At 36.5% G+C, this 15,863-nt stretch overlaps 1 protein-coding gene across 4 annotated transcripts in view; it reads right to left on the reverse strand.

Moving 5' to 3' along the window:
* The window catches only part of LOC145988863 (uncharacterized), a 173,860-nt gene that overhangs the window by 139,769 nt on the left and 18,228 nt on the right, over positions 1-15,863 (reverse strand). For all 4 annotated transcript variants that reach the window (XM_083124117.1, XM_083124116.1, XM_083124118.1 and 1 more), the window contains exon 4: positions 8,907-9,044. In XM_083124117.1, the coding sequence (XP_082980243.1) occupies positions 8,907-9,044 (138 nt within the window). The remainder of the gene's footprint in view (positions 1-8,906; positions 9,045-15,863) is intronic.

The raw sequence follows: 15,863 nt of genomic DNA on the forward strand, positions 1-15,863 counted from the left end.
TCTGAAAGTTCATATACGAGGGGAATCCTGAAAAAAAGCTCCAATGGTGCTTATACGCAGCACTAGTGGTCGGAGAGCAACACACACACACATGCAGGCAGGAAGAAGTGGCATGTAGTTGTAATCTGGTACAGTTGCAATGCAGCCGTTTTAGGAAAGTTCTAGGTTAAAGATTGCAGCTCTCATACAGTATCCCACCAACTGCGATGTAGCCTATATTGCAGAATTTGGCACAGAGTCACCAGCAATCGTGCGAGGTGTGCAGACCGGACGTCGTGAGTGATAGTATGGTCAGGCGATGGTGCAGATAATTCACGCCAATCGAATGTGCACAACCCCATACAGCTGAGTATAGACGGGCCCTTTGCATCACTTCAGGTGAGAGATCTTGAAACACTCCCTGTACAGCCCTGGGCTTGAATGTACATACTTTCATCTCTTTGCTTAACTGAAGAGGTTTCTGGCAGGGCAAGGATTTAACAGCTACACTGCGGTAGAGATAGTTCCAGTCTTTGCTGTCAGACACATAAACCATGGGCATACAAAATTTAGTGCCACGCTACGACAAATGCCAGAACAACGGTGGTGATTATGCCGAAAATTAGGTTAGGGACTCACTGTTACTAATGCAATAAATTACAACTGATATTCTTGTTTTATTTATGCCTAATCGGCAGGGACCTTGATATTTTGTTACTTTTTAAAAAATCGGTTTATTTTATTATTTTTTTATTTTTTACTATACGGTGTTATTTTTCCAAAAATTCACATTTTCATTTTAGCGCATTTTCTTGAAAATGTCTGAAATTATACCTTCATGGTGTTTTTAAACTACTGTTTCAAATTGTAAGTCACATGGCTTACTATTCGTCGTGAGAGTTTGATATCTTGAAAGATATTTTTGGAAAGTTATTTTCCATACCACTTTATTAATTTTAAGGTAAGGATTTTAGATAATGGATTTTTTCCCGTACATACTGAAGGGTGCATAATGACCATAAGTGGCGACGCACCCAAAAAATTTGAATCAATCAATCTCACATGACAGATACCGATATATTATGGCACCAAAAATTGGCATTATCGTTTTTTGACTTGTTAGTGTTACGTTTCCCAAAATTCGCGTTTTTGTTTTAGAACATTTATCTGCCAAATATAACAAAACGTAATACTCCATTGTGCTTTTAAACTATTATTTTAAATTGTAGGTCGCATGGTCTACGTATTTTCGTGACAGTTTGATATGTTGGAACAGATTTTTGAAGAAGTAAAAGTAAAGTGCTCCCCTGCACTTTTCCATGAAGGTGTATAGTAGGGGTGTGGAGTTAGGGCCCCATACTTTCTTGATAATGGCTGAAAGTAGGGGTGATGTGATCACCACCATGCTCCTGGCTACCTTTATCCCTCAAAGTTTCCTCAAGGTACCAGCTTCACATGATGATGGGTGGGCGCCGGAGCAGTTTGAATAGGTGGAAAACATCCCGGTTATCCCCCACAGGGGATCGAAAAAATCGTGGGAAATACATGATTTAATGTGGTTGTCGGAATTATTCCATGTACGTATAACTCTATAGTTTACTCTTGAGTAAAATGTTGGAAAACTTACATGTTCTATGTACACAAACATGGCCTAGAAAAGACAAGAATGTTGGATTTCATGGAATGTTTCGTTGTTTTAGGACATTTCTTTAAAAAAATCGTTAAAAACGCCAACAATTCGCATTTTATGCCAAATTCGCATCATTTCGATATTCGAACGGGCGAAAAATGTGTCCAGACATTACTGCACCAGACATCCTAAACATAACTTCACAGTAATTACCATTTGTCACGGTTTTGGCGTTTGCGAAAAATCAATGTCACTACTACTTGGAAATTACTTTCTGGCCACCCCTCGTATAAATCAGTAGATGGAAAGTGAAAATTTAGCTAGGCTGGCAGAGAAAAGTCAATTCTTGAAGAAGGTTATTTGCTTTCATGATCGAATGATTTGAGTAAATATGATATTAAAATATTTACGTATTTATTATTAGTATTTTATTTCATAATATTGGACATTAACCTTACTCAGTGAGAGATTAATGACCATCTCTCATGAGTTTAAACAGACAGAACGGAGAGTGACGTTAATTTCATTGCAATACTAGTGTTGCAGTAAATTTAAGGTTGGGAGCATGCACTTGCCAATTTTTATAACGTTCACCAATGCAGATTTATGTTTCACTTTTTCGTGATAGTATTCAATATATATCCCATTTGGTTGGATTCTTCTTTATATCTAAGAATAGTGCAATGTCATTGTAAACGTATGTTAACTTGTGCGAAACCAGTAATACGTCAGGATGATGAAAGAAAACCTTTGTAAGCACTGCTACATTAAATAAGGTGAAGTGAGCCAGAAGAGTAACAAAATTCGAGCAGCATATTTGGAGTCTAAAGTTCTTCTTGTTTATGCATGCGATTTTTGTTGGATGTTGCAGTCCATGCAATTTCTGTCGCATGTTGTAGTGAGGTACTTTGTCGGGTGGCGATATTCGACAAAAATCGTATATATCAATGGAACCTATTTGTTTCCATGTTCCTTTAGTTTGCCCAACAAAATGCCTTACTACAAGGTCCGACAACTATCGGACGGCACCACCCGCTCTTATCCCCTCCATCTGTTGACAAGTCCCCATACTACTCCCATACGGACAAGAAAAAAATGATAATTCAATGCATTTTCCACGTAATATTTAGAGGCTTAACCTTTACTCTCCCGACAGGCGCGTGCCCAGGATTTTCGTAAGGGGGGGGGGGTTATGAATCCAATACATTTTCCAGTTCACAGGTCAAATTTCTTGTAATAAATTAGATAATTAATATACTTGGATTTTACCCCAATGAACGCAATCAATGTATTTGCTATGGATGCTTCATGTTTTTATTGCATCATATAAAAGCACCTGCTTGAATATTTCCAAATTATTAATATTTTATATTTAATTGCTCAAATATAATTTTTAAACAAAAAATATGTACACTCAACATTGTAACAACATTAAAGAGATTAAGACTACTTGATGTCTTAAAGACAGTAATAAATAAGGTACCACAGTTCAACAATTTAAATTGTGAAATATAGGCATCAAGGTTTCTGTGCGAGTTCTGGCAATATGTCGTCACAAGTAACTTTTATATCCCGGTGAATGTTCAGAGCAGCTAACCCATTTAATCTTTCTTCGCAAATGGTATTTCGAAGATAGGTCTTCAACCGCCTCAAAGTTGAGAATGATTTCTCATTTGATGTTGTTGTTACCGGGATTGTACATAATATGCGCAAACGTGTGTTTACCCAGGGAAATATTACTTCACTGCACATATCAATTGCTTCAAGAGCATTTACTGGACGTCATTGCATTGCTGCAAGATGACGATACCACAGTTTCATTTCAGTGTGAGCGTCGTCGCCTTGTAATCAAGGTGTTCCGGGTTCAATACCCGGTGGAGGCTAATAGTGGTTCGGATCTCATTTTAAACTTTAGGCCCAATCCAGATTGGCCTTACTGTGGATTTAAAACATCAATTCAATGAACATTGTACTTGTTGTGGAGATGATTTTGCTAAATATTGTGTACATTTTTGGCATTGTATTATTATATTATTGGTGAAAACATTTGTTTGACAGTCGACAAACAAATACGAACCCCTTCAGTAATTAACATTTTCTACTACAGTGTCATTAATGTGTCATATTCATTTTCATATTAGGTCTATGGAGAGGAATTTTGTATAATGTTAACGTTATGGAACTGCGAAACCAACTGTTGAAGGGGCCACTCCCCCCTTCCCCTCCGAAGCCCAGTACTGCACCACAGGATCTGTCACTGAGCCCGACAAAATCTTGCCACACAGTACTCGAAATAGAAATTCGTAGCCGAAAAGGGAGGGGATATTTGATCGATTTTGGAGATACGAGGGGGTACATCCTTGTATGGATCAACATGGAGACAATACAGTAGGTGGAGGATGCTCAATATGAAAATTATTCTAATTGGGGGTATGATTTGTGAAACTTTCTTAACTGGAGGCAGCATCCCCTACTTCGACCACTGATGCCAGAAAAGATGCTTTCAGAAAATGCATTTATTACTGCACACATATATTACTTATTGTATTTGTTGCGTTTGTACAAGAGAAATATTCAGAAGATTTGTAAGGAATATTTACAGTTAATAGGATGCCTATCTAGTCTATCCCGTGTCGTAATACAAATTTTATCCCTTTCCTACAAAATAATAAAACTGTCCATGGCAACCGTGATTTTATAATGTGGTTGCATACATATACACTGTATAGTAGCACCAAGCTTTCTGGGACCTCGGAAAATACGTGCCACTGCTCTGACGCCAGGGTTTCAAATGCCTTGGTGGATCTATAAGATAGGTAATATCGTTTTTCGAGGGTTCGTGAACAAAACAAAAAGTAAATGATTGTAAAGTCCATTTTATATTCAGATATGTTAATCGGGACTGGACTTAAAGTTTAAATCGGGATACGTACCACTGTGCAATGCACCTTCACAGGGGATCAAACCCAGGACCTCTTTGATTACACCACCATCGGTGAGGCCCCTGAAATCATTGAGGGAACTTGTTCATCTTCATGTTCTCTTGCCCTACGAAAGTTTATTGGTGATATAGGGTGACATCCTACACACGTCTTCCAGACATACACACGCGGGCACCCCCCCTCCCCTGCACACACACGATTGTATGCTTACAGCCCATGCTGTGGCCTCCCAGAAAAACAATTCTAAATCCGCCTATGGATATATCTGCTATCAAATAATGAACGTCACTTACCTCGACAGTTCCTTGACATAATTTTGCAACAAGGTTTGCAATATCTTCTGTTATGCCTTCTTGTTGAATATCAAGAGTCTGAAAGTTCGCACGTTTCACTCTCGCAATTCGGATGGAATTCCTCTGAACTTAAATCGACCATTTCTGACGTTCTATTTGTGGAAGGTGAAGCTTCAACTTCCATTTTTTGTTTCTTTTGGAAATAATCTAAAACGTATTTCTCCTCTTTTCTCTATCCATCTTTAGTTCCACGTCAAAAATCTATTACACACGCAGAAACGTAACACACAACACGACCACTTCGACTTGCTACCTTGCAGACTGCAACTCGCTACAACCCCAGTGAACACCAGGACTTGGGACAAAGATACCGGGCGGTCGAATGTCTGAACCATGCATCCAGCTTGGTCCAGCTCAAATTACGTCACCTGTGTTGACAGCAACCAGTAGTGTCAGTGTCAGTAGTGTTGGCAACTGCTAAATTATTTACGCACAAATTCAAGTGAGATCTATCACACATGTTACAAGAAAATTCAATAAACTGAAGGCTGGAAATTGGTTGAGAAAAAAATATCTAATTTGTAAAGAGCACAAGAGTAAAACGTATAATATTTTGGCATATTAATTGCTTTTATTTTGTTTATGAACTGACTGGGCCAGTTGGGCTATATAACGCATCCTTCACCCCTCCCTTCCTCCCGGCATGCTATTGTACAAAAAGTCGCTTGCCTCCTTCGTAAAACCATGCTTCGCTACTGCCTGCAACAATTATTATTATTATTATTATTATAATTATTGATATTTTGAAATAAATATGCATCCAGGTGCGAAATAAGATTTCGACTTACTTTGCCTACTAATTGTAGTGATTCAAATCTCACAGAACTTTGCTCTGCTGGCATAAATGGTATAAGAAGGGGAAAGAAAGAAAAGGGAAGTTAGCAGCACTGTCGTAACAGGAAAGGGAGGGTCATTCTCCTAAGAGGGTCATCGTGGGTGAAAGAAAGGGGAGGAGGGATTCCTTCAGATCGCATTCCAAGGGTTATGGCTCTTTTCTTGACCATACTGAGAAGGAAATTCTTCCTTTTCAGTGACTAAGGAATGAATGAATGCTTGTGCATTGCTGTAATTCAACTCCAATATTATCAAAAGTAATTGAAGAAGCAAATACATTTCTCATTGCCAAATGTAAACATTTTACAATATTGGCGATTTATGAAATAAAATGTATTTCTGTTTTGAATTTTTTTAAATGACGAAACCAATGGGGGGGGGGGTTTAACCCCCACCAACCCCCCCTGGGCACGCCACTGTCTCCCGATGATACCATATGGTATCATCAGAGTAAAATCGTACTCTCCCGATTATGGTATCATAGTGCTGATTACGAAATGAATGTGCTTTTTGGACCATCATACTCTTATGTTTGGGTGGAAACTCTGACACAGGTCTGGATCAAGCCTGGGAAATTCATATTGATGACCAACCTCCCCCCACTCTGCAACATATCCATGCCACATTTCCGAACAGAGTTTCACATTTTGGCTCACTATTCAACTTGTATGGCACCCAGGAACATGAAACATGTTTCAATCTCTTTGGAAACGTCCATTCTTTGAAGAGAATACTAAGGTTTGTGCCTTCTCTCCAAAATAGCGGGAGAAGAGGGGGTAAACTCCAGATTTTTTTTTTTCATTATTCGGTGTTCTGAATTGTACACGGTTGCATGCTCTGATGTTTTAGCTGCAAAACTAAACTTATCCAAAGTAGATTGCTCCCATAGTGCCCGAGTTATAACAATTTTCCTCCAAAAATGCAAATTACCTATTTTTCGTAAAAAAAAAATCACATTTTGGATTATTATTCAACTTGTATGGCACCCAAGAATATGAAACATGTTTCATTCTCTTGAAAAATATCCTTTCTTTGAAAAGAATACTAAAGTTTGCGGCTTCTCTCCAAAATAGTGGGAGAAGATGGGGGCAAACTCCTGATTATTATGTTTATTTCCATTGAAATTCAAGGGTCGCGCCCCCCAAACCCCCTTCCTCGGTTAGGCATTCTGAATTGTACACGTTTGCATGCTATGATGTTTTAGCTGAAAAACAAAAGTTATTCGAAGTAGATTGCTCCCATAGTGCCCGAGTTATAACAATTTTCCTCCAAAGAGTGTTCAAATTTAAAATTCCCGCCGAGAAGCTAAGGCGAGAGAAATTTCTCTCTCTCCTCCTCCTGCCATCACTGGTTTCTGGCATTCTGGTTGGTTGTGTTGCGCATAAAAGGGGCCTAAAAGTTGAGGCCGAAACTTACGAACGAGATTTCCTGTTCCCCTGCAGAATTTCATAACGATATATTTAAATAAATAAAAAAAATCAAAAAAATCAATGAAGACGAAATTCCCTGACATTTCCCTGACTTTTTTTGACACTTCAAATTCCCTGACTTTTCCCAGTTTTCCAGGTCTGTCGCCACCCTGTAATTATTAATGCCTGTTTTAATATCCTTGTCCATATATAGAGGGGGTAGAGGATGGTTAATTTTCAAATGCAGCTTTGAAGAAAATGCTAAATTGAAATTTGCTCCTATAGCTTCTTCCAAACTTGAGAGGGTGTTTCCAAACATTAAAATATTTCTTTCGGAAATTAAAAGGACTTCATAATTGCAGAACAGCTTAGAGCAAAAATGGATATACTTCATGTTGGAAACTGAAGAGAACATAACAGGTCATAACTTCAAAGGGCTTCCAAATGCTCCATTCCTTAGCTGTAACTTTTTAATTATTTTAACCTTTACACAGAAGTCACTCCTTTCTCCAGCTCAGTGGCCGAGAGCATTAAGGGCTACCATAGACATACTAGCTTCTACGCCCATATTCCCATGCACTACCCTACCACTATGCCTTCCCGATGGCACAGTGGTAGCATCATTGCCTTGTATTCAAGGGGTCCCGGGTTCGATACCCGGTGGAGGCACTTACTGGTTCGGATCCCAGTTTAAACTGTAGGTCCAGTCCTGATTAGCCTTACTGTGCATAAAGTGGACTTAAAACACCAACTCAAACAAACAAAAACAAAACTACCCTACCACTAATATAGATTTTGTGTGGAATAAATTCCGGATGTAAAAGGTTGTTCTTTAATTACTACACTTTGGAAAATTTATAATGTTATTAAGATTAAAAGTATTTTAAAAAAATATGAAAAATATAATGTCACTTTCACATTTAAGTTGCATCATAAAAATGGCACTCAAGTGGTACATTTTGTTAGAACTGGGGCTTATTTTTGCTTTTATGACTAGTAAGCATTATTTTGTTGTGAAACTTATTTCAAATGTAGCCAAAAGCATCTGTACTACTATGTGAAAAGATAAACACAATGTACTAATAATGCCCCTAAAATGACACTTTTTCACTTAACCCATGTAATTGCCAGTCCCAAACCCATCAAATGCCGTAAATGACCCATATTGGTCGCAAATGACAGATTAATATGACATCAGTCATCAGACGACTAATTATGACCCTTCGATAATATCTCTTAAGGTTTTCGTGTTATAAGCAATCAAAGTTTGGGTTGCACGACTATTGAAACGCTCTGTAAAAGTATTAAATTTTGATGAGATATTTTGAATTTTATGCTTGTTTATTATTCGTAATAATTACTATATGCCTATTTTATTTCAGTGCCCATTGTGCATATTTGGGCAGTTGTAGTGCCCAGAAATCTAGTCTCTAGTGCTAAAGTAGAAATAAAAAGCATACTAATCTGTTACAAAGTTAAGTTGCTGGACATCAAACCAAAAAATGACTCATACAAAAGTGTTTGAAATTACACAACATTTATCAAAATCTTACCCTCCTTACCATTTAACATAGCGGAGGCACACCCCCTATCAAGGTACACCAAATTTGGGCACTACATGCATTTAAAATAACATCCCATGTGTTTTCATGAAGTAACACATAGTGAAACTATTAGTCTGTTACAAAGTTACAGGTTCACCCTGTATAGAATATACAACAGTAGGGTACCAAAAAAGGGGGAAAATGGAAATACTCACCGGAATCTTCAAGTATAACTGAATCTTCGAACGGATCTTCTGTCCAAATTCAGTTTCTTCAAACATGCTGTGTTGTACATCATTGCGTTCAGCACACAATCGACATAAATATGGATCTTTTAATGACAAGCTGCCATTCTATGGATGAAATAGAAAGAAATGACAAAATTTTGAGACTTGGAAGATGCACAGTACAACATGCTAATAAAAACCTACAAAACTGATAACACTCTGGCATTTACTTACTTCTTAGTTCAACATTTTAATCCTCGTCAATACGAATACACAGGTGCCAACAACTTCATTACACTTAATTAACTACATACCATTTAATATAGTAAAGGACAAAGTTTCATGCCATGAATTAGTTATGTAATAATTGACATCTCAAATTTCACATGGAACCCCAATCCACTGAATCAAACATCACCGGCAGAGCAAAACTCAGTCACAGCACACATTTCCAGATTCAACTAGCCCACCTTGTAATCATCTGCAATAACTTCTGCTTTAAGGGGGTTCTAAAGCCATGTTAAAGCATAGGCCCAAATTTCAATGGATGAGCGTACAACTAATATAGATTCGGTAAGGAAGAAATTTTCCGATATAAAAGATTGTTTTATTCACTGGAACATGTGAACCTTATAATTTTGTTACGATTAATGATATTTAAGTAAATAACAGAAAATAAAAGGTCTCCGTCATGTTCAAACTTCTGCGTACAGATGGTGCTGAAGTGGTAGTTTTGTCAATACCGGTGCATTTTTCCTCTTTTATGACTAGTATGGAAGATTTCGTGGTGAAACAAAGATCACATGTTCTTCCTGCAAGCATCTGAAATACTATGTGAAAAAATTTCGTACCTTCAAAGAGTAGTGCTTATCATTAAAATTTTTGAAGTGGTGTTTGTCGCAATATACTCCGTGGTGCAGATTTTAGCCAACACTGTTGCCGAGATTTCACTCTGTGCTTTCTAACGATATGATCAATGTAAGTGCTTTGAAATTGTGAAAGTTAAACCAAGTTACCAGAGAATAACGAATCCAGTAAATGTTGGAAGAAGGAAACATCGGAAAAAACGGAAAGGTAAGTCTTATATTTAAATGCTTGTTGCTTAATCCATCAAAAGCAAAATGTTTGCAATATGCAAGAGTGATGCAGAATGTATGATTTATTTATATGTTGAGGAAATATCTTCCGATATAATTTCTGTGAGAATATCGCTTCGAAGTGTCTACATTTTCAATGCAGCAAGCATTTTTTCCTTACAAAGGAAGTTGATAATTCTTTGCAATTGTAAAATCAGAAGAAAATGTTATTTTAAATTAGGCATAATGCAGATATTACAGTTTTGTGATTATTACTAGAGCATGAAATACCTTGATATAGATTATATTCTGGCATTAAATCGATATTGCACAAAATGCTCTACTATCGTTCCTGTGAGATGAGATTATTTTCGTATTTCACTGGTGCTATTGAAAAGTACGTACTTACATCGGAATTTGTATTACAAATCAGTCGTTCATTATAGTTTCACTTTGCCCTTGTACATGGTTGGAACGAGTCGTTTCTGGCCTGTTTTGAACAAGATTTTTCCCCTTTATATATATATATATATATATATATATAGAGAGAGAGAGAGAGAGAGAGAGAGAAAGAGAGAGAGAGAGAGAGAGAGAGAGATAGAGAGATAGAGAGATAGAGAGAGAGAGAGAGATAGAGAGATAGAGAGATAGAGAGAGAGAGAGAGAGAGAGAGCTCGCAAGTGTTAAATGCATTAAGTAGGTTAAGCTAAGTTAGGTTGGATTGGAATAGATTTAATGTGACATTCCCGAATTTTGTGCAAGTTCTGGACAACGTTCTGTTATTTTCTTTCACAGGTCAGAAAACCGGTTTCGTAAGTTGTATAAAACTCTTTGGTTTTCTCGTAGTTTCATAATTTTGAACGCCTTGTAATAGTAGTGCAGCATTTCCAATAAGTTCAAGCTTTATGTATTTAAAGTGTAAAAGTACACCCTAACAGCTAAAAGAGTGAAGTCCTAACAGTCTACCAAACAATAGTTTGCATGTTTACTGAGAATGTACAAATTTGTATAGATTAGGAAATTTTACTAGTTTACATATTTTACAAGTGCAAAGCCAATCATTTATTTGTGGGTAAGATTGATTGATTTTCAGAGAAATCATAATCTGTCCTGATTATGTTACGAATATTTGATTCAATAACCTACTGAAGTCCAAATCATATTTAACATGCACTCTAAAGATAGATCTGAATCTGAGCTGATATAGTGAATCAAACCTTTAATAATTCTGTTATAACAGGACCACTACGTTAACAATTATGGTGTTGTTTAGATTAATTATATTCACATCCACTTACACAACATCTCTAAGTTGTTTTCATTTTATTATTAACTCAACTTGTCTCAGGTTGTATCAATGTAATGAAAATGTTTTTTTTTTTTTCATCTTTGTTAAGTTCATAGTCTCATACACCATATTAACAATATTTTTATTTGCTCCTTTTGCAGATGAACATTGAACATTTGAGAATCCATTTGATACGTCTTCTAAGAATACCTTGAAATTTGTAAAAAGGACAACAGATTTGAAAAACAATGGCAACCCAATACCGTGGAAGTTTGTGGATATGCTTCTATGGAATCAAAATCGTCTTTGTGGATTGTTTGACCTGTACGCAATTTGCAGATACATGGTTGAATGGTGATGGTTTACAAGATATCAAGAGTCCAAAATATACTCAAGAAATTATGTTGCATGACTTCTTAATATCAGGTTGAAAGTAGTCAGCAATTGGGAACGGTATATTAGAGAAACTGAAAATAATGGGAATGGTATAACGTGTGTGTCTTGTCTGTCAAGTTATAGCACACATTCCTTGAAATTTTTGCTAGTTCCAATTTTTAAGGGTATTTGCCCATCATTGCTTTCTGAATGGGATGATGATTACAAGACAGCAAGAAGCATACGTATCTATGAAAGAACAACATAATGTTTTGCAGGATGAGCAAAAAGGAGAATGAAGTTACATTGAAACAAAAATGTTAATGTGAATTTATACGTATATCCCGAATATATAGTTTTTGTAGTCCTTTCATGCAATGATTTTTGAATGATTTGAATTTTATTCTAATGCTAATTATTACCATATTGTATCTTAGAAAACTTCTCTTACAATTCTTATCTGAGTAATGCTGAACTCTAAGATATCAACAGTGTTTGGAAAGTTACTTTTCAAAAGTAATTCAAAGTTAATCACTTGAGAAATTAATTCAGTTATAATTACTGTTGCTTTAACCTTTTAACATAAAAGCCCGAGTATACTCGAGTTTTTAATTTCCACGAAAATATAATATCCCGAGTATATTCGGGGTAACTTCTTTTTATCCGTACACATTTTAAAAGGACGATTATACTCGTTTTTCTATGTTTCTGCATGTTTCCGCTAGATAGTGCTGTTGAAGTTGTTGTTTTTTTGTCTTTCCGGTAGATGTCACTAATCTCCTTCTTTTGACGTTTATTTTCGTCTACGGTGTAGGTGTGAGAAAGTCAGTTCCGGTGCCTTTGTTTTCTTCCATGTTTTTTGGCGGTATTCTTCTTCTTTTGTGAAAATGGAGAGTGAAGAAGAGCTTGATATTGAGTTCAGTGGTTCAGATAGCTCCGAAGAAAGTCATGAAGAAAGTTCAGAAGAAAGTGATGTGTTAGATTCATCGGAAACTGACTTTGCAAGTGCCAGACAGTGGTGTGAAATTGATACTTCTGGACAACTCCCAACTGCCCGACCACGCTTTACTTTCACAGGTAAGCCCGAAGTGAATTTCGAGCCACATATTGAGGATGTTATGCACTACTTTTGTCAGTTTATTGATGATGATTTTGTAGGAATTTTGGTGACTGAAACTAACAGATATGCAAGGCAGACACTGGCACGAGAATGGAAAGACACAACAATGGATGAAATGTATATTTTTATTTCACTCATACTGTTACAGAGTATTGTAAAGAAACCTACCTATCAAATGTACTGGACTAAGAATCCAATTTTAGCTACACCAATTTTTCGACAAATTTTGCCGTTTCGTAGATTTGTGAATTTGAAGAAAAATCTGCAATTCTCTGATAATAGTACGTATGACGCTGAGAGTCATCCTCAACCAAAACTGAATAAAACATGGCCAATTTTGGATCACTTATTTACCAAATTTAAATCTGCTTGTACTCCAGAACGAGATGTGACAATTGATGAAAGTCTGATGTTATACAAAGGACGGTTGGGATGGGTCCAATATATACCTATGAAACGAGCCAGATTTGGCATCAAGTCATTCATGCTGTGTGAATCGGCAACTGGATATGTCTGGTCCCTAATAATATACACAGGCGCTGGCACTAAATTTCATGAGGGCTATAAAGATTTACCCATGTCATCACAAGTTGTCATGACACTCATCAAACCCCTGCTGAATATGGGATACTGCCTAACTATAGACAACTACTACAGTTCTCCCCAGCTTGCCGACATTTTGATATCTAATAGAACAGATGTGTATGGCACTATGCGTCCCACAAGAAAGAATATGCCTCCATCGTTTCAAAGGATAAAACTGAAGAAGGGAGAGACTGCAGCTTTCCAACGAGGTAAACTTCTTGCACTAAAGTGGAAAGACAAAAGAGATGTCTCGATGTTAACCAGTTTCCACAGTCCGGAAATGGAAACACGCAGACAAAGGAACAAAGATGTTGTGAAGCCTGTGGTCGTGTTTGCATATAATGATACAATGGGATGTGTTGATAGGGTAGATCAATACATTGCAAACAATCCATTGCCACGAAAGAGAGGTAAAAAATATTATAAGAAAATATTTTTCCACCTCTTAGAACTAGCTGTGTGGAATGCCTTCGTACTCTACAGAAAACATGGAGGACGGAAGAGTGCCCTTGACTTTCGTGTCGCTGTAATTGAGAAAGTGGTTGCTCATCATCAAAGAGAAGAATTTTCACCGAAAGCAGCTGGTCGCCCCTCAGCAACGGCAACACCAATGCGACTTGTTGGTCGCCATTTTCCTTCAGTGATTCCTCCAACTGAGAAGAAGCAAAATCCTACAAGAATGTGCAGAATGTGCAGCAGTGTGAGTGATGCTAGAGGGAAGAAGGCTAGAAGAGAATCCAGATACATGTGTGAGGAATGCAGTGTAGCTTTGTGCATTGACCCATGTTTCAGGGCTTATCACACAGCCAGTAACATATAAACAATGTATTTCACGTTTAGTGGTTACACTTATACATGTTTTAGGACTAATGACAAAGTCCCTATAATATAAACAATTGTTTTCAAGTTCACTAATTAGTGTTTCAGTGCTTTTTTGTGTTTATTTTGATTATTAAAAGAACTTATCTTGATTTTTTTAAGAAGTTATATTGGTAATATGTTATTCATTGATAGCACGAGTATACTCGGGATTTTATTTTAGGGGCTTTTCAGACGCATGTACCTCATTGTTGAGTTGTCAACAATCAACATTATTATAACCATTTATAATGTTCTTAACTGATAATTTCAATGGAGTAATAAAAAAATTACATTAAAATCGAAACATTTTTTTAAAAAAAAATCTGTATGTTAAGAGGTTAAAAAGTATCTAATTTAGTTACTATTACAATAATTGTAATTATTACTTTATTCTAGATTAGTTGTATATTTTAAGACATGGTTCAGAACATGAAATGCAAGCACACTATTAATTTCATCACAGATGATCACCAACAACTTGGCATTAAGTTTCATATATAATTATAACTGCTGGTCTCCGTGTTGGAGTGGTTAGAACCGCGAGTTACGATGCTAGGAGTCTCTGGTTCGAATCCCGGCATGGATAATCTTTGTATGTGATCCTTCATAAGTTTCATCATATTATCACTCGTTCTCATCTTTGCGATTAGACAAAAATGGCAGAAAAGCGTAGTAAAATAAACTAATTCAATCAACCATATAATTATAACTAAGTTAATATATTTTATATTTAAATACAGAGGCAATAAAATCCACATATTTTACTTAAAGATGAAAAAATAATATTTGGTTGTATTTTTGTTGAGCAAACCATATATTATTCAGAATTACTGTTGAACTGTGCTATGCCAATGAGGATTGTTGGAGATTATATAGCCTTATGTCGAAATTATTCTAATTAAAATACGCTTGGAAGAGATACATTCTGGTCCTTGGCAATAAATAAGATTGTTCTCATGGTCTCACGATTTCAATCCATTGTTTCAGGCGATGATATGATTCAACAAATTGTAAAAATGGAACAAAGGAAAATTCCTTTCTATGCGAAAAAAGTAGTAATTGTACACTTATGTTCAGATCAATTGGTACATACTTCAACTGTTCGACCCTATAAAGAGTGACACTTTATGTGAACAGGAGTGTACAACTAACTTTCAATTTAGTTACTATTTAGGTGGAAAAATAACTGAATTTCAGGTACTAATTTCATAAAGTAAGTAGTTTACAGTTACTGTTACACAAAAATGTTACTGTTACTTCTAAAGACAGCTGCAGAACAAACCAGTATAATTCGTGAAGAACTGTGAAACAGGACTTTGGACATTGTACGGAGGCAACTTGTGTAAAATTGTACTTAAGTATTATGAAACGAACAAATAATCACTCTGCTTCTCGTTTACCTTTATTCCCGGTTTTCAAATAAAAGCCTCCCCGGTGGCGTAGTGGTAACTTCGTTGCCTTGTACTCAAGAGGTTCGATACATGGTGGAGGTGCATTACACAGTGGTTCGGATCCCACTTTAAACTGTAGGTCCAGTCCTGATTAGCCTATATGTGCATAAAAAGGACTTAAAACATCAATTCAAGGTTTTCAAATAAATAATTTTCTTATAGTATAGTAATTTGAGCTTTAATTTCCAT

The sequence above is a fragment of the Lepisma saccharinum genome, chromosome 6, assembly GCF_977018435.1.
Source record: "Lepisma saccharinum chromosome 6, izLepSacc3.1, whole genome shotgun sequence".
In the NCBI taxonomy this organism is placed as follows: Eukaryota; Metazoa; Arthropoda; class Insecta; order Zygentoma; family Lepismatidae; genus Lepisma; species Lepisma saccharinum.